This window comes from Myotis nattereri, assembly GCF_964212035.1.
Source record: "Myotis nattereri genome assembly, chromosome: 15".
Taxonomy (NCBI): Eukaryota; Metazoa; Chordata; class Mammalia; order Chiroptera; family Vespertilionidae; genus Myotis; species Myotis nattereri.
In genome coordinates this window covers 12742112-12764295 of record NC_138090.1, presented here as the reverse complement: position 1 = coordinate 12764295, position 22184 = coordinate 12742112, and the positions used below count along the sequence as shown (strand labels likewise).

The following is a 22184-nucleotide window of genomic DNA, read 5'->3' as shown; positions in this document are numbered from 1 at the left end:
GAAAAGTCCAGGTGAGTTGTCCTGGAGAAGTACCACAGTTTGATTTGTTCCTTTGTCGGCTGTGTTTCCTGTAAACCAGAAGTTGAGTGAGTTCAGGTTTGAGTTAGGTGTGCCTGGCTGAGACTCAGAAGTGACTGTGGGCAGAGACCTCCAGAGACCTCAGCAGGGCGTCTGAGCATTTGGCAAATCTGTTCTCCAGGACCGGCTGACAACACAGCCTATCCTGGTGGCAACTATACATATACTACCTAGTCGGGCAATTCTTAATCCAAGTTTCTGTAGCAGTTACTACTCTCTATTATCCCTATTTTGCAGGTGAGATGAGCTGCTAGAATAAGTAATTTACTCCCCAAGACCTCTAGGGAGTAAGGAGGAACCTAAGCAGTGTAGCAGTGACAGCTCAGCCGGCAGGGGGCGCTGTTGCCTGAATGGAAGGGCCTGTGCCCACCCCACCCCAATTCCAGGAGGGCGTGGCTTCCTCCTCTAGAGACACAAGATCTGGCTGCCCAAGCTCAGAGAGGTGAAGCCTCAGTGTCTTCACATGTCATGTGGGGATGGTCATGACAATCACTTGGGACTGGTCTGTGGAGATTTAAAATGGATCTGGGCCCATGTCAGGTGATCTTCCAGGCATTGTCCCCCCCCCCCCCCCCCGCACGCCCCCCCCCCCCACACACACACACTTACACAGACGGAGAAGCTCAGTGCTCCAGAGAGGGAGGGTGACCAGCCAGGGTCCCTCAGGCCCCAGGGAGCCTTCCCAACCACCAGTACCTGGCTGTAAGCTTCACCACCCGTATACACACTGACAGCCCTGATCTCTCAAAGGTGTCTGTGGTGTCTGTTCAGCCGGGTGTGGAAAGTCATCGGGAAGGCAGGTGTCACTGAGTCATTCCGCTGGCCCTCCTGGCAGCCAGGCCGTGGTGGGCAAGGGATATTAAGCTGATCATGTCACAGCAGTCAACATCAGACAGTCCCCTTGTCAGTCTTGACTCATGTGTCTGGCCCCTGGCTGCCTGCATGGACACCATCTGTGAATCCTGGGCTAGTGCCCAGGGAACTTTCTGGAACCCAGGTGCTGTCTGAGGACATGGGTACCGGGTTGGGGGGGTGGGGGGTGTTTGAGGTTTTAGGTCTCTAAAGCCTTCTACCGGGTGTGTCTGGCTCTTCTGTTTCTGGCCTATGACTTCTCAGGCCTCGGTTACCATGTCTGCAAAATGGAAATGACAAATCATAGCGAAATGAGATTGACCCAGGACTAGATGACATGTAGAACGTGCCCAGCTATGTGGACTTTTGCTTATCATCATGCCCACAGCACAAGGGTCTGAGGGCACACAGTAGGTACTTAGTAGAAGTCAGTGGAATGAATGAATGAATGAATGAATGAATGAATGAATTGGACTTTAGACAAGAACAGAGGAACTGAGGTGTGGGGGCTGTTGTGTGAGGAGAGCTAAAGACACTGAAGCCTAGCCAAGTCCCCCTTGCAGTATTTTGCTACAGAAGGGAGGGAGAAGGATGTGAGGGTCCCACAGAGAAAAGGTGGGTATTGAGGGGGAGAGGAGAGGGATCTGCCCCTATCTAGAGAAGATGACTGTTCTGGAGAGAACAGAGCAGAAGCAGGAAAGAAGAAACAGGACAGGGCCCACGGATTCACTCAACCTGCCCTGCCCAACCAAGCATGAAAAAGAAAGTGTTCCTATTGAGACACTACTATATGCCAGACACGTGCCAACTACTTTATTGATATAACAACCCCCTCCAAGACAATATCCCTATTCTACACAGGAGGAAGCAGTCTCAGCCAAGATAAATGGGCAGAGGTGAAACAACTAGTGAGGGACAGAGCTGGGATTTAAAGGTCGGGTTGTTGAGAAAGCTGGGAGGATCGGGAGGTGAGAGTGGAAGTGTCTGAAGGTCATGTCCTGGTCTTGGTTCCTGGGGCTCCTGGCCATACCTAAGCTTGAAGTGAGTGTGTCTGGCCTGTTGGGGAATGCCTGGGGCCTGAGTGGCCCAATGTGGATGCAGTTCCCTTGGCAATGAAGAAACACTGCTGAGGTCAAGAGCTCAGATTACCAGAGGGGAAACCCAGCCCTAATTCCTTGCATGGCTCCCTGCTGGGAAGGGCCACAGATACCACCCCCCCTCTTGCCCACCCTCTGCTGGACATGCAGAAGCTCTTTTCAGTGACATAGTCATGTGAGCGGTGGGGTAGGAGGGGCCATAAGCAGCCCAGCCAGGATCCTGATGGGAAGTGGTTTGCTGGCCCTTGAGACTTGTGTCTGCTGACATGAGCCTTGACCCACAACCCCCTCTTCCCATTAGACCTGGCCCAGGAAGTTAGAGCCAGCATAGGCTTGTCCAGGCCTCCAAGACCCGTCAGGCCCTGTGAAGAACACAATTGGATGCGCCACCCTATAGTCCAGCCCTGGCTTATTTTGGGGACTTCAAGAACGAGAGAGGACTGCATGAACCCCCTAACACTTAGCCAGGCCCTCTCACTCCAGGGCCCTTTCTGATGTTGCCAAGGAAACTGACGCAGCAGCTAGAGAGTCCTACCGGGTCTCCATGACAACCTACAACAGCACACCAGGATCCATCATCTGTGATGTCACCTGAGCCCTGAATGGGTGTTTCCACTCCTGCCACACTTGTTACAACCAAACGTCAGAGTCTTATAGTAGGGCCCTGTCACGAAGCACCTCACAGCCTGCCTGCCCCCAACCCTCACATACCCCAGATATATGAGTAAGGAGAACTAGCTCATGTCCAATTTATAGCTGGGTACCCAGAGCCTGGGATGGAGGCAAGACCCAGGAACCCGGAGGGAGAGCCAGGACTAGAAACCAACCCTCCTCATTACATCTCCCTTCTGTGTCCCGGCGGCCACCCTAGGTCTGAAGAAGGGATGAGCTCTGGGCAGTGGTGGCACCAAGTGGTGCTAAGAGCTCCCCCCACTTCTCCCTGCATCGGCGCTCCTCCTGGATGGGTGTCTGAACCTCCAGGTCTTGCTTGTGTCCTGAACAAGCAGGTCCAGACTAGGAACAGGGCGAAGGAGGGAGACATTGGAGGCTCTTAAAGTGGCTGGATGCAGCCCTGATCCAGTTCCTGGTCCAGTTCCACCACTTTCTGCTCCTGCTGGCATCTGACACCTGCCTGCCAGGATTTCCCCAACTTTGGGTAACTTCCAGCCCAGAAACAGAATGACCAGGGCTGGGGCCAGGGCCAGGTATTTTTAGCAGAGTTGCTGGCAGCTGTCTGGAGGGTGCTGGGGGTTGAGGTGGTACTGAGTTCATCCTTTCTCTGCTCTGGGCGTGTTCCCTCCCCAGGATTCAAGCTGAAACCTCTAGCTGCCGACACTGCCAGAGGGCCTCCCTTCCCTATCCCCTCCCCCAAGTAGCTCGCAGAGGCCCCCAGGGGTTTATGAGGTGACACTCACCCTCACCCTGAAGGGCAAGCTCATCAGGCAGAGACTTCAACTTCCCATGGCAGGGAGGAGCGGGAAGAACTTGGTGTTGAGGCTAGAAGTCGGATTGAGGACCCCTAAATTCCAGCTCAGATACGGGACAGTGGGGAGTGGATGTCAATGGGCAGAGAAGGGTGAAGTCTGTCCAGTCTGTAAATGTTCTGCTTGCTTGGGCGACAGGCCAGGGCAGGGCAAGAGGGGGGTGGAGAGGGGTGGTGGTGGTGAATTTACTTTTAAAGGGCCAGACCTAATTCTTCCCCAGAAAGGGGTTGGCACACTTTGGTTGGTCCTTGCCCCCAGCCATCACGGCACCCTCCCCACTACACCTCCTCAGCACCATTCACATCCCCTCCCTACTTCTTCCCCCTTCCTTGCCTCCCACATCTCTTCTCTCTCTCTCTCTCTCTCTCTCTCTCTCTCTCTCTCTCTCTCTCTCTCTCTCTCTCTCTCACACACACACACACACACACACACTCAGACCCGGGCTTTGTCTGCCAGTCTGCCCTGCTCCGCCCTGGCGGGTGGGGCGGGGTCTCGGTGGGTGTGAGGTCCCGGGAGGAGGGTGTGGGATCCCTCCTGGGGAGAGGGGGACAGACACGTCAGCCCCGGCCTCAGCGTGGACGGGGGCGAGCGCGGGGGCGGGCAGAGGCTTAAATAGGCTGCTCCCGAGCGCGGACCCAGTGCGGACCGAGAAGCACCGGCTGTGACAACATTGAGTGCGCGAGCCGGGGTCTGCGATCCGAGCGCGGGACCTTGTCCTGACCGTGTCTGTGCGCGAGCGAGGGGGTGAGTGTCCTGGCGGAACGCGGTGGGGGTGGTCGCAGCGTCAGGGCTGCTGATGGGCAAGTCAGGAGGATGGGTCACCAGTCAGGGCGCAGGGACCTCCGCGCCCGGGATGGGACTCGGCGGGACGTCGCTTGCGAGCATCTTGCCGGACCCCGGGTCGGGCAGGCGCGCCGGGGTCCAGCCTCCCTCTCCATCGCCACCGTGGCTGACGAGGCCGTCCCGATTCTTCCCCAGACGGAGTCCGACGTGATGACTCTGAATGGCGGCGGCAGCGCAGCGGGTGGGAGCCGCGGCGGGTGCCGGGAGCGCGAGCGCCGTCGGGGCAGCACGCCCTGGGGCCCCGCGCCGCCGCTGCACCGCCGAAGCATGCCCGTGGACGAGCGCGACCTGCAGGCGGCGCTGGCTCCCAGTGCGCTGGCCACGGCCGGGGCGGGCCCCCGGACCCAGGGCCGGAGGCTGGACTGGCCTGAGAGCTCCTCGGACTCGCTCAGCTCAGGGGGAAGTGACTCGGATGAGAGTGTTTACAAGGTGCTGCTGCTGGGGGCGCCCGGCGTGGGCAAGAGCGCTCTGGCGCGGATCTTCGGTGGCTTAGAGGATGGGCCTGAAGCAGAGGCCGCAGGTGAGGGGCTGGGACTGTTCAAAGGAGGGGAGATCCCAGGGTTAGGACTCGGGGCTACGGGGCTGGGGACCTAGAATGAAATGGCAAATACCAAGGGATTTGAAGATCCTTTCAGAATCATGCTTCTACCTACCCATTTCACAGTTGGGGAAATTAAGGGAGAAGGGACCCTTGGTAGAAGAAGAAATGCTGAGTGGAAGGCCCGGGGCACACATATGTCTACTCTAGGATGGGGCAGGACAGCCCTTCCTGCCAGATGGACAGGAACACAGCCAGGGGGAGTTTCTAGGAGAGGCGCCTTAGGTGACCGAGGCCTCCAGAGGATGTGACTAGCATTATTCTAACTCAGGCCACCGTGGTCAGAACCACCCAGGCAATGGGTGGGCAGGGAGCAGAGGAATTGCTAGCTTGGGGAAGGGGTTTCTAGGTGGGGGTCAGGCACAGCATGCCTTCCCTCTCCACGCCCCCCACCCCCCACCCCCCACTTCTGCTGCCACATAACAGCCATCAGTGGACACGAAGGTTGGGAGGGGGGCACTGGGGAGAGTTGCGGTGTGTGGCCAGAATAGGAAACCTGGCACCTGGCGGTTGGGGGAGGCTTTTGGCAGCCAGCAAATAACCTGACTACTTACTGGTTTCCTGTCTAGGGCACACGTATGATCGCTCCATCATGGTGGATGGAGAAGAGGCATCGCTCATGGTCTATGACATTTGGGAGCAGGTAGGATGCAGGCTGAGACCGGGGGCGGGGTGGGAGGGGTGAGCTGGGGGTAGGGGCCTGCTGGGAGCAACAGTTTGTAGCTGGGGCATGAGGACTGTTGGGTAGACGTGTGTGTGTGTGTATCTTCTTCAGGATGGGGGCCACTGGCTACCTGGCCACTGCATGGCCATGGGGGATGCATACGTCATCGTCTATTCAGTGACGGACAAGGGCAGCTTCGAGAAGGCCTCAGAGCTGCGGGTCCAGTTGCGGCGGGCGCGGCAGACAGACGACGTGCCCATCATCCTCGTGGGCAACAAGAGCGACCTGGTGCGCTCCCGGGAGGTCTCCTTGGATGGTGAGCGGGGTGGGGGTCAGAAAGGGAGGGAGATCCTGGCTGGGCTGCGGTCCACTCAGGCTTGACTCAGCTTGAGTCCCCGGAGGATCGTCAGTGGCTAAAAATGTTCAGGAAGAAAACTTGGGGGGCGGGGGGAGAAGGAGAGAGCTGCTGTCCTCCCACAGGACTCTCCCAAACCTGAGAGTGCTGGGGAAAGGACCAAATGCACCAGGAGAGGTGGCGGCTGCAGGGTCACCTCAGGGCCCTCCTCTCCTGTCGTCTGTGGCCCTGGCCTGACAGACGAGGAGTGAGGAGAGTGCCTGGAACCAGGCCAGGAGGTCAGAGCCTGGACCCAGGCCTGGGCCAGTCTTGAAGTAGGCTTGCCCCTGGGGAGGACCCTGCCCTCTTGGGCTGAGCATCCTCCTTTGCGGCCCCCAGAACTGAGCCCCTTAGAGGAACCTCGCAGTGACTTGGTTACATACCCACCATTCCACTGGTCATTCATCACGATATAAAACACTCAGCCATCCAACAAAGTTCTCATTCTCCTGTGTTGACGACTGCAGCACTTCCATTTACGTATCAGACTTCAGATTATTTCAATAGATGTGTCTCCTTTTGTGGGCCTTTCTGAGCTCCTTAAACTCATACACCAGTTGGCTGACCAGCAATACCTGAGACCCTCCATACAGGGCTGGGGTCTCGGTTTCTGAGGACCCAGGGCTCCACTGTCGCTTACCCGTAGGTTCCTGAGTGGTAGCTGCCATGGGGTGGCCAGGGTTTGAGGGGCTCCTCACGCCGCCCCCCCCTTTGTTGACTGGTTTGTGCCTGTCCCCACCTCCACCAGAGGGCCGGGCCTGTGCGGTGGTCTTTGACTGCAAGTTTATTGAGACCTCAGCTGCACTGCACCACAACGTCCAGGCGCTGTTCGAGGGCGTCGTGCGCCAGATACGCCTGCGCAGGGACAGCAAAGAGGCCAATGCACGTCGGCAAGCGGGTACCAGGCGGCGAGAGAGCCTTGGCAAGAAGGCGAAGCGCTTCCTGGGCCGCATCGTAGCACGCAACAGCCGCAAGATGGCCTTCCGTGCCAAGTCCAAGTCTTGCCACGACCTCTCGGTGCTCTAGGCCTCAAGGGCACGCCCTGCGTTGTGCAGATCATTGGACAGATTGGTGGGCTGGCCCAGACTCCGGTATCCCCCCCTCATCATGGTCATGGACAGACAGGGCTGCCCAGGGAGGTGGCTTCCACTGGCCGTCGAGGGCTGGGCCCAAAGAGGCGCTGGGGCAGCCCCATGTGTGTCCCAAGCGGCAGCCCAAGCCCAGCTCCTGGGACAGCTCTGTGTGTGGGGAGAGGACGCTGCCTCTCTCTCCACCTGGTGTGCATGCCCTGGAGGGTGGCTGTTCAGTGCGGTGGCTATTTGTTTACAGGCAGATTTTTGTAATAAAGATTATTTCCTGATAGTTGGAGGCTGTGGACTCTGTGTTTCCTCCTGGGAGGGGAGGGGCTGCAGGAACAGGCGGGCTTCCCAAAGTGTGTGGCCTTGACTATCCTGATGTAGCCGGCTGCGTCAGAGGGGGCAGGTGTGATTGGGGCCTGCTTTGGGGTCCCAGCAGCAGGAGGAGACATGAATTCCTCCCAGGTGTTATCCAGATTCTTCACTAACCGCTGGGGCCTGGCATTGCCCAGTTGGTTGAGGGTTCAATCACTCCACTGTGTGTAAGGGAAACCGAGGCTGCCCGAGGGACCTCACCCTGCCCTAAGTCTCATGGCCGAACAAGAACCCTGGGTTTGGCCCTCCAGCTGGTGTCTCTACCCTGCTCCCTCCACAGGGGCTGGAAATGCATGGGAGCGCGGGAGGGGGAGGGATGTGTGGCTGTGGGAGACTTTATGACTCCCTGGCTTGTTAAGGGTGAGGTGAGGAAGGCACATCTATGGGCTTGACTCTGAATAGCTCCCCACCTCCTTGCTGAGGCTGGGTGCCTGAGGGCCCTCACTGTTCCCTCCACTGTGAGTGGCCTGGCCAGAACGTCCCATGCTTATGGTATTGGCAGGAACAGGTCCCTGGAGCCCTCCCAGCCTGGAATGAGAGGCCTTGCATCTGTGTGGGAATGTGTGCATGATCACTGAGAGAAGTGTGCCTGTCCCCGCTCCCCGACCCCCCTCACACCCGGAAAGGAGAGCCCTTATGGGCACAGGTGCCTGCAGTTATGTAGGTCGTTTCAGGAACAAGTGTCCCCATTCAGCAATGGCAGATTGGGCACTGAAGTGCTTGCCCGAGGTCACACAGGTAGAAGTGGCTGAATGGGGACTGGCATCTGGAATGGGGTGTGCTGGTTTCCAGAGCTTGGAGGCAGCTTGGGGCAAGGCTGGGAGTTTCTGAGAAGGTTCCAGGCCAGAGTCCATACATTCCTTCATTAGTTCAGCTTGTTCATTCCACTGGGAGCCCTCGCAGCCTGGTTAGAGCCCTGATCGCAGTTGTTCAACGGCAGGAGGAGGTCTGAAGGCTGCTCCTCCATGCATGGGACCTCTGTGACTAACCCACATGCCCCCCCAGGGCAATGTGAACCAGTTCAAAGTTTCTGCTGCTCTCCCCTCCCCCAACATACTTCGAGGCATGTGGAAGGTATGGGTTTCTCAGGCAGGTAAAGGTCTTGAAGCCTGAAGAAGAATCCAGAACTTCCTGCTTCTGCCACTTACTGGCTGTGTGACCCTCGGCAAGCCACTCAACCCCTCTGTGCCCCAGTGTGTGACATGGGGATGACGTCCTCTTCAGAATACAGTGAGTGGAATAATGAAGTCATGTGCTTAGAGCAGGCACATTGTAGGAGCTTAACCAGGGGTGGGAAAACTTTTTGACTTGAGGGCCACAATGGGTTCTTAAATTGGACCGGAGGGCCGGAACAAAAGCATGGATGGAGTGTTTGTGTGAACTAATATAAATTCAAAGTAAACATCATGACATAAAAGGGTACGGTCTTTTTTTTTGTTTTTAGTTTTATTCATTTCAAACGGGCCGGATCAGGCCCGCGGGCCGTAGTTTGCCTACGGCTGAGCTTAACACACGCAAGACCCCCTCAACATCCCCACACTGCACTGCTCCAGGCTGGGGTGCCTGGGGGACCCTGAGGCAGGCACACAGCTTGTGACAGGCAAGATTGGGTGCAGTTGAGGGGTCCTGGCCCAGCCTCCAGCCTGAGAGAAATTAACCAGATATACAGTGGGAAGGACTCGGGGGAGACCATGGGAAGCTCTGAGGACAAGAGAGATTAGAGACCTTATGACCTTTCCCACCCTCCCCCCCTTGTTCTGGACTCCCAGGCCGCAGAAGCTTCTCTTGGCTCTGCTTGGCTGCCTCCCTGGGGGAAGGGCCCCTGGACAGCCCTGCAATTCTCTCAAGGTCACCTGAGCTGGCTTGATCTTCTCTTTCCGCCTCAGAGGCACGCGACAGTCTGTTGTCTCAGCCCTTTCAGTGTCCAGGGACTAGTGTGAGCACTTAGGGAGCATCAGGGGATCTCACAGGCCATTGTCCCCTCACCTATTGCCCCACTGGTGGGTGGTCTGGAGCCCTGAATGCCCAGTTCAGGTGGTGCCCTGCTCATCTCTCCTTCGCGTGCAGCCTCAGCTCCTGGGCTTAGTTCCACAAGACAGCGGGGAGCTGCTGAGGCTGGGCAAGGACGGTCACTGCTGGGTCCCTGCATGCTGGGAGAGACAGACAGTGCAAATCTGGTGTCCTCTCTGCATTGGTAGAGATAGCACACGGCTCGGGGTGGGGGTATTCTCAGAGGAGAAGCCTGGACAAACCTGGGAGCGCGGGGAAGGTTTCCCGGAGAAGGGAAGATGAGCTGAGTACCGACGCCTGAGCAGGTGCTCACCAGGCAAATGAAGTGGTGGGAAGGCCATCCAAACAAAAGGAACAGAGTGGGCTAAGGTGGGGCTGCAGGAGGTGCATGAGGGAGAAGTGGGATCGAATCTGAAGCCATAGAAAAAGTAGTTGTCTCTCTGTTTCCATGGGAGATTGGTTCCAGGACGCCCCAGGATACCCAAACCCAGGGATGCTCAAATCCTTTATATAAATGCTGCAGTATTCGCATATAACCTATGCACATCCTCCCGTATACTTTAAATCATCTCTATCATCTCCAGTATATTTTATAATCATCTGGTAATACCTACACTTATAATACCTAATACTTAAATCATCTTACAAAACCTAACACAATGTAAGTGCTATGTAAATAGTTGTTATGCTGTATTGTTTAGGGAATAATGAGAAGGAAAAAAGTCTGTACCTGTTTAGTAAGATGTAACCATCGTAGGCCTAACTACACATCAACAACATAATTTCTTTTTTGAATATTTTTGACCTACGGTTTGTGGAATCTGCGGATGGGAAACCCACAGACGGTACTGTCCAGGCCCAGAGGGCTGAGAAGTGCCCACTGGGCTGTGTAGGGGTGGGAGGAGTGCCAGGCTGTAGAGCTCCCCACCTCCTGGGGCTGGCAGTGGTGGATGCTGAGCAGCCCCCAGCTTTCCAAAGTCAATGAATAACCTGGGGGGCTGGGCAAGGCCAGGCCTGCTGCTGTGGGCCCAGTGGTGTTTTCCATTCCTGAGCAAGCGTGGCGGGACCGCCTACCTGCTCAAGTGTACGCCCTGCCTGCTCAAGTGTCTGCCCTGCCCTACTCCACCCAGCCAGGTCCAGCCTGCACTCCTTGGAGAAAAACCTGCTCACCTGGCAGCTGGACCAAGGGAGCCAGCTTTAGGCACCAGCAGGTGAAGGCCTGGGCGTTACGGGTGGAGGGTGGGCAGGGCTGAGGTGGGGTTGGCGGTGGGGGAAGGAGGAACACTGCCTTGTCCCTCCGCCATCCAGGGAAGATCGGAGTGGCTGTCCATGCTCCGTGCGCCCAGCTCCGTGCTGAGTGCTGGAAAATGCCAAGATGAGGGCAGGGTTCCTCCCCTGAGGGGGCTCCGAGTGTGAAGGATGGCAGTGGAAGGAAGAGCAGGCCTGGAGACCCTGAACCAAGAGTCCTCTGTTCCAGGAGGAATTCTTCTTGTGGTTCATTAATCCTCTGTGACCTTGGTCAGGCCCTGTCCTTCAGGCCTTGCCTGCAACATGAGGCAACTGCTGTCATCAGGGTCTTTCCAAACTTGTGTGATTTTTCAGGGCTGCTATGGGGAGGCTAAGGTGGGAAGGAGACAGAGGTCTGGAGATGGAAGTCCCACGGAGATCCTTGTGGGGCAAGAGCCAACAAGCAGCAGGGTGGCTGGGCCTGGGGGCCTTGGTGTGCCTGGCTGAGCGGCTGGACACTACCCTGCCAGCAATGGGGAGCCACCGGCCCTTCTAAGGGGAGGAAGAGGAGGCCAGTCTGTCGCGAGGTCCCTCTGTCTGTGTATTTGGAATAAGCTGAGGCAGGGGACAAGGGTGGTGGCAGTGTCCACGTGGGTGGGCTGGGGAGGGCAGCGTTGAGAGTTGCTGGTACAGCATTGAAAGACAGGGGACAGGAGGAGGCCTGGCCGCCTGCCCCATAGTGATCCGGCAGGAAAAGGTTCACCTGAAGGGGGGATGGTTCCAACCCACGGCGCTTGGAAAAGCCAAGGCCTAGAGCGAGTGGGGATGAGGAGAGGAGTACTTTCTAGGGGGAAAGGGGTGGGAAGAGCCTCCTGCCCACCAATCTGGGCTGGATCCTCACTGCCCTGTCCCTCAGGCCCGTCCTGACCATGGTCCCTGCCTGGCTGTGGCTGCTTTGCCTGTCCATCCCCCAGGTGAGCTGAGCCCTGCTCCCCTCCTTCAGATCCTGGCTTTGGGATAGGCACCCTTGCTCCCCACTCCACCTGGACCCGTTACACTTACCATAGATGGTAGTAGTTGGGGGCAGGGGATCAGAGCTGGCTATCGGGATCGTGAGGGTGGATGCGCTCAGGTATGGCCAGGTCCAGGGAAGAGGCAGAAATTCCCCTCCCTGTGAGGTCCCCAGTGCCAGGGCAGGAAGATAGAGCCTGGTGGCAAGGTGAGAATCCTCCCACAGGCTCTCCCCGAGGCCCAGCCTGCAGAGCTGCATGTGGAAGTCCCAGAAAACTATGGTGGAAATTTCCCTTTGTACCTGACCAAGGTGAGCTTGATCAAGGTGTACCTGACCAAGGTGGGCTGCCCTCCCCAAATCCTGCCTGCTTCCCTGACCTCCAGCACTCCTTTCCCTTCTTGCTCTGGCTTACTTTTAAACCCTGCTCTCTGGAGAATATGCAATAGAGCGTGTATGACTAGTAAGATTTTAATTCCAGAAGAAAGTAGATCTTTAAGTTAAAGAATGAAGTATTGGAAGAAGAGTTTCAGGCTTTAGAGAGAAGGGCAGGGAGTATTAGGGAGTATCAGGTACAGGACTGAATCTCAGTCCTGTTACTGGCTGTGTGACCTCTCCAAGCCTCAGTTTCCCCACCTATAAAATGGGGCCATCCCCCAGGCCTGGCCTCCACCCTTTCACCTCTGTTCTCCCCCACCAGCTGCCACTACCCCGTGGGGAGCCTGGGGGCAAGATTGTGCTGTTAGGAAACTCAAGCATGGCAGCTGAGAGACTCTTCGCTGTGGATCCCGAGTCCGGCTTCCTGAAGGTGACCAGAGCCCTGGACCGAGAGGAACAGCCAGAGTACCAGCTACAGGTAGGGCTGGGTCAGGTGTAGGGGGGAGCAGCGAAAGCAGGGCGGGGCACTAACTACCCTCCCCTGCAGGTCGTCCTGGAGACTGACGATGGACGTGTCTTGTGGGGCCCACAGCCTGTGCTTGTGCATGTGAAGGATGAAAACGATCAGGTGCCCCATTTCTCCCAGGCCATCTACAACGTTCGGCTGAGCCAGGGCACCAGGCCTGGTGAGTGGTCAGGGAAGCCAGCTCACAGCAAGGTCAGGTGAGCACTGATGGGAGAGCAGAGCGTAAAGAGATGGCCAGAGGCAGCATACGAACAGGGCAGCTATGGTCCAAGCTGACTGCTCCCATTTCTGTCCCATCCTGCACTCCTCTGTCCCACTGAGGGTCCTCAGGTGAGTCCCATCCACATTGGCCTCAGTTTGTTCATCTGTGAAGTGGGGTAAAAAGCTGTGGCTTACCTTAAGTCCTGATGTAATGATGGATAAAGAAGGAAGGACCAGGAAGAGATAGGGAGGCGTGGGAGACTCTCCCATCCTCCATATCCCTTATGGTTTGCCCTGTCCATACATACCAGGCATTCCCTTCCTCTTCCTTGAGGCTTCGGATGAGGATGAGCCAGGAACAGCCAACTCAGATCTCCGATTCCATATCCTGAACCAGGCCCCAGCTCAGCCTTTCCCAGACATGTTCCAGCTGGAGCCTCAGCTGGGGGCTCTGGCCCTCAGCCCTAAGGGTGAGCCTCAGCTGGGTGTGATGGGGAGGGAGATTTGGGGACAGCTGGGGAAGGACGGGTTGGAGCTTGAGAAATAAAGGAGGAGGAAAGAACATTCAGATAGAGAGTTTCAAGGCAAAAGGCCATGCTTGAACCATGTATGGGGGCAGGATCAGGCATGGAGAGTTAAGAAATGGTATGGATTGAGTGCCTCAGCCTTACGCTCTGGAGACCAGGGCCTGAGGGACAAAGATAAGAGAGACCTGAGGGGTTGTAGCCTAGGACATTGCTCAGAATGACAGCAAGAGAGACCTACACCTTGGAGTTCAGACCAAAGGCATGGGCGGGGGATAGGAAGAAAATCCAGTCATATGCCCACCCACCCGGCCATCCATTCACTCATCTATCACTTAACCACATATGCAGTCCATTCATCCAAACATCCATCCAAACAAACTCATCCACACACCCAAACCCCCATCCATCTTACTGCTCCCCAAACTCCAATCCATTCACCCACCTAGTCAACCATCCATTCATCCAACTGGTCATCTACTCATCTCCTCATTCACCCGTGTACTCTTCCCACGCCTGTCCTGGTGATCCACCCATCCAGGCCATCAGTCTTTCATTGTGTGGATAGATATGGAAGTGACTTTGCAAACTTCAGGTCCTGGTTGGATGCTCACAATAGTGCTAAAAGCCCTTCTCATCCCTTGGCCAAGAGAGTATCCTGAACATGTGCCATATGTTTGGCTTTGTGTTTGGTACCTTGCTGAGAAGGTGCCCTGAAGCCCTGCTCCCTAGCCCCCTGCTCAGCGGACCACCCTTTCTCTTCTAGGGAGCACCAGTCTAGACCAGGCTCTAGAGGGACCCTACCAGCTGTTGGTACAGGTGAAGGATATGGGTGACCAGGCCTCAGGTCACCAGGCCACAGCTACTGTAAATATCTCCATAGTAGAGAGCACCTGGATGCCCCTAGAGCCTATCCACCTGGCAGAAAATCTCAAAGTTCCATACCCACGTCATATTTCCCAGGTGAGCAAAAGGTCATCAGTGGCGGAAGTAGGCCCATGGATGGTGCAGCTGGACCTGAGTCTCATGGAGGTTTTGGGGGTGGGTCGGGGGCCCAGCTTGACCCCACATCCCCTCCTACCTGTGCTCTTCCCTCCACTATCCCCATCAGTTCTCATTCGAGGCCCTGGGGACCAGACCCACAGCCCTTCATCTGCTATCCTCTGGCAGGTGTGGCTCTGTGCTGTGATGTCCTGAGCTTGCCTCAGGCTTCCTCAGGGAGAACAGCTGCCACCCCCCTGCTGTGCCCTACTGCCCTGGGGATTGTCACTCAGGCCAGGAATGTCTCAGGCCTCCTCGAGGAATGCCCTTGGGTCAGGCACGGCCTGAGGGAAGAGAATCAAACAACCTGGTCGCTCAGGCACTTTGGGCAGGGTCCAGGCTTGGCCCAGTGCAAAGCCACCATGGGACAGCCACAACCACAAGTGCCCCAAGCAGAAGCACCCTACCTGGATTCAGGAGTGACAGCCACTTGCCTGGGATCACACAGTAATTGGGTCACACAGGAATAGTTGGAAAAGAAGGGCTGACCCAGGCTGTTCCTGCCTCCCATCCTGGGGGGGTCCTCATTCTGTGTCCCCCTCCCAGGTACACTGGAGTGGTGAGGATGTGCATTATCACCTGGAGAGCCAGCCCCCTGGACCCTTTGATGTGGATACAAAAGGGAAACTCTACGTGACCATGGAGCTGGACCGAGAATCCCAGGCTGAGGTGAGGTGAGGCGAGGGGGAAGCCAGGAGGGCAGGCTAAGGGGTGCTTGGTCATGGTCTGGTTGGCTTCTGGGGGTGTCACATCCCCCACAGGCACTGAGGCAGTGACAGAGCACCCCGGAGAGCTGGAGCTGGCCATCAGAAGGGAACGCAGACCCAGGCCAGGCTGGAGCTGCCCTTGGCTTTCCACTGAAGCCCCCCACTGCCCACTGCAGTACCTGCTCCAGGTGCGGGCTCAGAACACCCATGGAGAGGACTACACAGAACCTCTGAAGCTGCTGGTGGTGGTGATGGATGAGAATGACAACGCGCCTGCTTGCCCCCCACGTGGCCCCCCAATCCGCATCCCTGAGCTCAGTCCCGCAGGTGGGATATAGGCCTTGTCAGGGGCTGGAGGAGGGGTGAAGTCTCTATGAACCATCCCATCATGCTCTTCTTTGGGATGGGGCCAGCCTTAATGACCTCCACAACACACACACACACACACACACACACACACACACACACACACACACATGAGCTCAGGTTCGGTCCAGCACAAAAGAGGAATGGGTGAAGGAAGGCCTCCAGGCTGGGCCCTGGTCCCACCCATGTGGGTGCTGTCTTTGCAGGCACTGAGGTGACTAGGCTGCTGGCAGAGGACATGGATGCCCCCGGTTCCCCCAATTCCCATGTTGTGTATCGGCTGCTGAGCCCTGAGCCTGAGGAGGGAACAGAGGGGAGAGCCTTCGAGCTAGACTCTGCCTCAGGCAGTGTGACACTGGGGGCTCGCCCCCTCCATGCCGGCCAGGACATCCCTCTTCAGGTACTAGCGGTTGACCTAGGAGGAGCAGAGGGAGGTAAGTGCTCAGGTAGTGACCCTGATGATGACCCAGGCTCCTGCCCACTTTGTTCCTATCCCGGCCTCCCCAACATGCCCTCCCCTGCCTCAGGTCTCAGCAGCACGTGTGAGGTCACTGTCACCATCACGGACATCAATGACCATGCTCCAGAGTTCACCACTTCCCAGGTAAGCAGGAGCAGGGGAGGAGACCTCGGGGAGGCGCTGATGGGGGGGACTCACGGCTCATCCTAAATGTCTCCAGATTGAGCCCATCAGCCTCCCTGAGGACACAGAGCCTGGGACTCTGGTGGCCACACTCCTGGCTACTGATGGCGACCTTGAGCCCGCCTTCCGCCGCATGGACTTTGCCATTGAGGCAGGGGATGTGGACAGGGCCTTCGGCCTGAAATGGGAGCCCGATTCTGGTCATGTCCAGCTACTCCTTCTCAAGGTAAAGGGCTTGGGGTCGGGAAAGGGCACACACATACACAAATGCATGCATAAGTGAGCCACACCCCAGCCCACACAGTGACCCAGGCCCCACTGGTTCCAGAACCTCAGCTATGAGGCAGTTCCAAGTTACCAGCTGGTGGTGGTGGTGCGGAGCGAGGCAGAGCTGGTGGGGCCAGGCCCGGGCCCTGGAGCCACAGCCACAGTGACAGTGCTGGTGGAGAAGGTGGTGCCACCCCCCAAGTTGGGCCAGGAGAGCTATGAGGCCAGCGTCCCAGTCAGCACCCCGGCTGGCTCCCTCCTGCTGACCATCCAGCCCTCAGACCCCATGAGCAGTCCCCTCAGGTGAGTCAGAAGCGCAGCCCCCCCCCCACCCCCCCACCCACGCTCCCCAGGGCCTCAGAGGCAACTCACATTACCTATGCAAAATTCCTCAGACCTGGCTAATGCCAAGGTTGTGACTCCTTGGGGAGGATCAGGGCTGCATGAGCTGGACAGGACACGAAGAGGGGTATTTGGACCCCATGAGAGCTCAGACGGTGCCTCCTCATGCTGTTGGACTGGGCCTTCTCCATCATCCTCGTCCAGTCTGCTGCCCAACCCTGGTCCCTTCGTGGGGTAACCTGGGACTAGTGGAGTTGAGTTAAGCACCCCCAGGCTCTGAGAGTCCCTCTCCTACCAACAATATCTGTGGTTCAAGCCCTGCCCCCCAATAAGTCCCTGAAGCTGGAGAGAGAGACTAGGTACCCCAGGGAACTGCTGCCACCCCCAAGTCACAGAGAGGGTATGGAACTTGAACAGGTCACACGGTCCTGGAGGTCTCTGAGCAAGACCCCATATATGATCCCAGTGCCTCCCCACCCCCATCTTCTCTGGGCCTCAGGTTCTCCCTGGTCAATGACTCAGAGGGCTGGCTCTGCATCAAGGAGGTCTCCGGGGAGGTGCACACGGCCCGGCCCTTGCAGGGTGCCCGGCCCGGGGACATGTACACAGTGCTCGTGGAGGCCCAGGATGCAGGTATGGACAGGCAGTGGTGGGGCCTCTGGGAGGGATACAAGCCTCAGACAGACAGACAGATAGGCAGGACAGAACTGCCTCCCTGGGGCCCTTGCTGGCATATACTCTGCCCCACGCAGGAGGACGGGGTGAGGGGCTGGGTCCAGTGTCCCTCTCTGAGAACGCTTGGCCTCCGCCTCCCACTCATACCACCCTTTTGCTATCCCCCTAACCCTGTCCCTTATCCCCTGAGGGCTTCTCAGGCATATTGGCTTCAGACGCAGGCTGGGAGCAGAGGGTGAGGGGCTGGGCAGATGGAAGGAGGACGGGGGATCTCCTGGGGCAGGCGTGCCAAGAGATAAGCCTGAATGGGGCACTGAGGCCAGGTGAGGAGGACTCTGAGTGACGCTGTGGCAGGACGAAGAGCTGGTCCGGGGGCAGGTAAGTCAGGGAGGCCGGCGTTAGCTCTGTGCTGGGCTGCCCTGTGGTGCAGCACAGAACCAGCAGGGGTAGATCCTCTCCAGCCGGGGCATCTCCACGTTGCTGCGCCCTGCACCAGCAGTGGGACTGGTGGTTAGTGGGGAGTGAGGACAAGCTTGGCTTCCAGAAAAGCACAAAAAGAAAGGCGTGGCCGCTGTTTGGATAGTGACTCGAGTGCAGTACATTGTGAGGAAGAGACCGGTGCGGGATGATGATGGGGATGGAGAGGAGCGGGTGGGATGGGGGGAGGGACTGTGGCAGGGGAATCAGCAGGGTGAGTCTGATGGGGGCTCCGGACTCAACCCCACCGCCACAAGGCCCCGGGCCAGCTCAGCACTGCCTCCTCCGCAGGTGAGCCCACACTGAGGACCGCTGTGACCCTCGTGATCCACTTCCTGAAGGCCGCTTCTGCCTCAGCCCCAACTCTGCCCCTTGTGCCCACCCGACACCTCTGCACCCCCCGCAAGAACCATGGTGTGGTTGTCAGCGGAGCCAGTGAGGACACTGACCTGGCTGATGGGCACGGTCCCTACAATTTTGCCCTTGGTCCCAACCCCACGGTGCAGCGGGACTGGCGCATCCAGGCTCTCAATGGTGTGTGGTGGGGGAGGGGGGGACGCTGTGGCCCAGGCAGGGAGGGGGTGGCCCTTGAAGTGAGATGCCCTTCCACTGTGGGGCTGGGGCGGGGCTTAGGGGGAGCAGCCTCCAGAGGGTCTGGGCAAGCTAGTGATTCTGATCACTGTTTATGGTTCCAACAGGTTCCCATGCCTACCTCACCTTGGCCCTGCACTGGGTGGAGCCACGTGAATACTCTGTCCCTGTAGTTGTCAGCCACAATAACCGGATGTGGCAGCTCCTGGTCCGAGGTGAGGCCAGGGCTCTGGTGAAGCCTGCAATTCCGGAGGGAACTCCTGGATGCAGGGGGAGAGGCTGGGTACACATGTTTGCAGGCTCACCCGGGCAGCATATACCTGGGCACACCTGCACATCTGTGGCTGGGCATACAGACTCCTGCATGCAGGCACACGCACAGAGGAGCATGCATGCTCCCCACACACGAATACATACATGTCCACAAAAACACACATACCAGCCAGCTGGGCCAGGCTGGGAGCTCCAAACAGCCGGGGAGACCCTACTACCAGCACTTTTAACCCTCCTCCCTGCCTCCCCGCAGTGATCGTGTGCCGATGCAATGTGGAGGGGCAGTGCATGCGCAAGGTGGGCCGCATGAAGGGCATGCCCACGAAGCTGTCGGCAGTGGGCATCCTCGGGGGCACCCTGTTAGCAATAGGTAATGGGGGGGCTGGACTCCTGCAGGGAGGAGGGTGATGGATGGTGGGAGCCACCGCCTCCGGATAAACAGTGTCCGTGTCCTCCTGGTGCTCTGCGTGCTGGAGAAATCCCCCCAACTCTCCTAGTCATTATGCTTTTGCCTCCTGTTATCACCTCACCACTGTCATCATGGAGAACAGCATTTACTGCTACACTATTACACAGTGACTGTGTGTCGGGCCCTTTGCCAAGCATAGCATTGTCACATTGAATCATTCCCACGACCCTGTGAGTAGATCCTGGCATCTCCCCATTTTCCAGATAAAGTCCCTGATGCTCAGAGAGGTTCAGTAGCTTGTCCAAGGTTACACAGCCAGGGTGTGGCAGAGCCCGGGTCTTTCTAGCTTAATCCCTTCAGTCCAAGCCTCTCTCTCCATCCTCTTTTTTTTTTTTTTTTTTTTCTTTAGCCCCCTAAATTTTTTCCAGGCTGGTAGCACAATGCTATACTACAATGTGTCTTTATTTAAAAAAAAATTTTTTTTTATTATTGATTTCAGAGAGGAAGGAAGAGGGAGCGAGAGAGAGATAATAACATTAATAATGAAAGAGAATCATTGATCAGCTGCCTCTGCACACCCCCTACTGGGGATCAAGCCCCCAACCCGGGCATGTGCCCTTGACCAGAATTGAACCCGGGACCCTTCAGTCCGCAGGCTGACACCCTATCCACTGAGCCAAACCAGCCAGGGCTACAATGTGCTTTTCTCTCAGAGGTTCATGGGAACAACTCATTGGCTTTCAGATGACTCCCACCCAAACTGTTCCGAAGAGAAAGGGACCTTGGAGGCTGGGGGGTTCTGGGTGGCCTCTGGGGGATGGCCTGGTGAGAGCTGAGCAGGCTGAGCAAGTGAGGCTTCCTCAGGCACCAGGACCACAGGGTCATGCCAGCCCAGCCGCAGGGATGCTGGCTGGGAAATGCTGGTCCTCATTAAACCAGTACTAATAGCAGGGAGTCCCTAGTGATGGACAAGTCCCATGGCCCCTCCTGAAGGCTGACCCATCCCGCTTGGGCCCCTCAGGCATCTTCCTCGTCCTCATCTTCACCCACTTGACCCTGGCGAGGAAGAAGGACCTGGATCAGCCAGCGGACAGTGTGCCCCTGAAGGCGGCGGTCTGAATGGTCCAGGCAGTCCCAGCTGGGAGGTTGGCCTCTGACTCCATCTGGATCCACTGGGAGAGGGCCCAGCGCCGCAGCTCCACGGGGCCAGGTCAGAGCAGGAGCCCTTCACCTGCCCTGGGGTGGAGGCAACATGGCCAGACGTGTCTGTACACTGACTTTGTGGGCTGCCCGTGGGAGCGCTCCGAATGGCGGCATGTTTGTCCAATAATAAAGCCTCAGGAACTGGGCATGGGCCCTAGGGGACACATGAGTCCAGGTGTCCGTGTGTGTGTGTCACCTGTGTCCACCTGCCCCATATCCTGCTGTTCAGAAAGGGTCTGGGGGCTCCCTCTTGGGAAAGTCGCAGTGGTGAGATCTTGAAAAGGTGGATCATTTTCACGGGCATTTGGAGACCACTGGCTGCAGACCCTGGATGGATCAACTCCATCCTAGTGATGGTTGGGAAGGGAGTCCTTGTGAGTACCATTTCTGGGTCTTCCTGGATACCATCTTTGCTACGAGGGGGCACCGTGCAAGTCCATGTCTTGTGCTCATGTGCGAGCGCACTCGTGTCCCTGTGCATGTGTCACCTGCACACAGCGGTGGGTAGAGGTCTCTCAGCCTCAGGAGAGGTCTGGGTAGGAATCGTGAAGGCCCCATGGGGCTAGAACAGGACAGGTGAGGGTCGGGATGGGTTCCTCTGCCCAAGCATTGACCCCGGGGAACCTTTGTGCATCACACACAGGCTGGTCAGGGCACAGGGATTCTGCAGAAAGTCAGAGAAGGGGAACCCCTCAGATGGACAACGGGGGTGGGATAGAAACCCTTACATCAGCTCTGCCCTGGGTGAACCCTATCCCCGGGTCCAAATTAAGCCATGGCCCTGGTGCCCTGATGAGCCCTGACACACCTCCAGGCTGACCTCTAATCCCTGACCCTTGACTGACCCCAGATACATGCTGCTTCCCCACCCCTCCATCCCAATGGTCTCTGGGGAGCCAGAGTAGGACTTGTTGTCCTAGGCACCCTGAGCCGATGATGGTAAATCACGGGGAAGAGAGAAAAACAACCTCAGTGGGGCCCAGGCCCTATTTTTAGGAGATAATCTCTACTCCTGGCAGATTCTGTAGGATGGGGGCCAAGAGAGATGGGGCAGGCATTTTGGCTGGCCTGGGGGAGCCTGGGAGACTCAGCCAGGATCCCCAGTCCAGGGATGGACTCTGAGCCTGATCCCAGCCAAATGGAGGCTCTGCAGACTACTGTGGTCCAAGCCCAGCTTCCTCCCCTCCCCCTCTCCCAGGATCCTCTTCTTGGCCTGCATGCGTGCAGATATCTTCAAGGGACAAAGCCCTTCGAAGGCAGCACCTCATCTAACCTACCCACCAACCTGGGAGGGCGGGATTATTTGCCCCACTTTCCAGTGGAAGATCTTGAAGTTCACGGCCGCAACTGGAAGTCTTGGGAGCAGGCCACAAGCGGGGACTGTCTGGCTGAGATTTGTCGTGTCACTTCTCCAGAAGGGTCCAGAGCCTTCAGAAGGTCTCTGCTCCCAGGAGATCCCTCAGAAGGGACCTTAGCCATCACCCAGGCCAACTCTTTCTTGTAAAGTTAGGGGCGTGAATCACAAAGACGGGGAGGGATCTTTCCAAGTCCATTCAGCCAGTGGGATGCAGCACCTGAGCTGGAACCCTGCAATCGCCTGCTTTCTGTGTCCTTGTTCTGGATGGAGAGATAGGGAGGTGGGTGGGTGGGTGGATACCTGGGTGGATGTCTGGGTTAGTGAGCAGGTGGGTGGGGCACCAACAAAGAAAAGAGTGGATGACAGGAAACAAGGGCTAATTAAGGCATCTGCCCCATCTTGAGGCCTTCTTTCTTCTTCTTTTTTTTAAAAAAAATCTTTATTATTGGAAGTATTAAATATGTCTCCCCTTTTCCCCTATTGATCCCCTTCTAGCC

The 22184-nt window shown here is 57.3% G+C and overlaps 2 protein-coding genes across 4 annotated transcripts; both read left to right on the top strand.

Annotated features, from left to right (window-relative positions):
- Nucleotides 1-3729: 3729 nt before the first annotated feature.
- RRAD (RRAD, Ras related glycolysis inhibitor and calcium channel regulator) lies at nt 3730-7374 on the top strand. 3 transcript variants are annotated; one of them, XM_081107442.1, is made up of 5 exons: nt 3730-4255; nt 4490-4874; nt 5522-5595; nt 5728-5932; nt 6759-7374. In XM_081107442.1, the coding sequence occupies exons 2-5, from the start codon at nt 4505-4507 to the stop codon at nt 7034-7036; spliced, it is 927 nt and encodes a 308-aa protein (XP_080963568.1). In that variant the 5' UTR covers nt 3730-4255; nt 4490-4504; the 3' UTR covers nt 7037-7374. The 3 variants fall into 3 exon arrangements, with proteins under 3 accessions (XP_080963568.1, XP_080963570.1, XP_080963569.1); XM_081107444.1 differs by having other exon boundaries at nt 3986-4255; nt 5728-5904; nt 6759-7371; XM_081107443.1 differs by lacking the exon at nt 3730-4255 and having other exon boundaries at nt 4437-4874.
- Nucleotides 7375-10664: 3290 nt separating this feature from the next.
- CDH16 (cadherin 16) lies at nt 10665-20503 on the top strand. Its single transcript, XM_081106878.1, has 18 exons — nt 10665-10682; nt 11615-11672; nt 11936-12019; nt 12408-12563; nt 12633-12771; nt 13124-13282; nt 14103-14299; nt 14924-15046; nt 15261-15411; nt 15657-15884; nt 15978-16054; nt 16131-16319; nt 16422-16663; nt 17202-17335; nt 18146-18388; nt 18553-18660; nt 18972-19088; nt 20149-20503. The coding sequence occupies exons 2-18, from the start codon at nt 11628-11630 to the stop codon at nt 20244-20246; spliced, it is 2490 nt and encodes an 829-aa protein (XP_080963004.1). The 5' UTR covers nt 10665-10682; nt 11615-11627; the 3' UTR covers nt 20247-20503.
- Nucleotides 20504-22184: the final 1681 nt, after the last annotated feature.

What these genes read in the sequence shown, in the direction of transcription:
- RRAD (XM_081107442.1), top strand. Translation starts at nt 4,505, where the DNA reads ATGACTCTGAATGGCGGCGGCAGCGCAGCGGGTGGGAGCCGCGGCGGG. An exon ending in TCTATGACATTTGGGAGCAG is followed by an intron (nt 5,596 to 5,727) that starts GTAGGATGCAGG and finishes TATCTTCTTCAG; the next exon opens with GATGGGGGCCACTGGCTACC. An exon ending in CCGGGAGGTCTCCTTGGATG is followed by an intron (nt 5,933 to 6,758) that starts GTGAGCGGGGTG and finishes CACCTCCACCAG; the next exon opens with AGGGCCGGGCCTGTGCGGTG.
- CDH16 (XM_081106878.1), top strand. Translation starts at nt 11,628, where the DNA reads ATGGTCCCTGCCTGGCTGTGGCTGCTTTGCCTGTCCATCCCCCAG. An exon ending in TCTGGCCCTCAGCCCTAAGG is followed by an intron (nt 13,283 to 14,102) that starts GTGAGCCTCAGC and finishes TTTCTCTTCTAG; the next exon opens with GGAGCACCAGTCTAGACCAG. An exon ending in CAGAGTTCACCACTTCCCAG is followed by an intron (nt 16,055 to 16,130) that starts GTAAGCAGGAGC and finishes AAATGTCTCCAG; the next exon opens with ATTGAGCCCATCAGCCTCCC.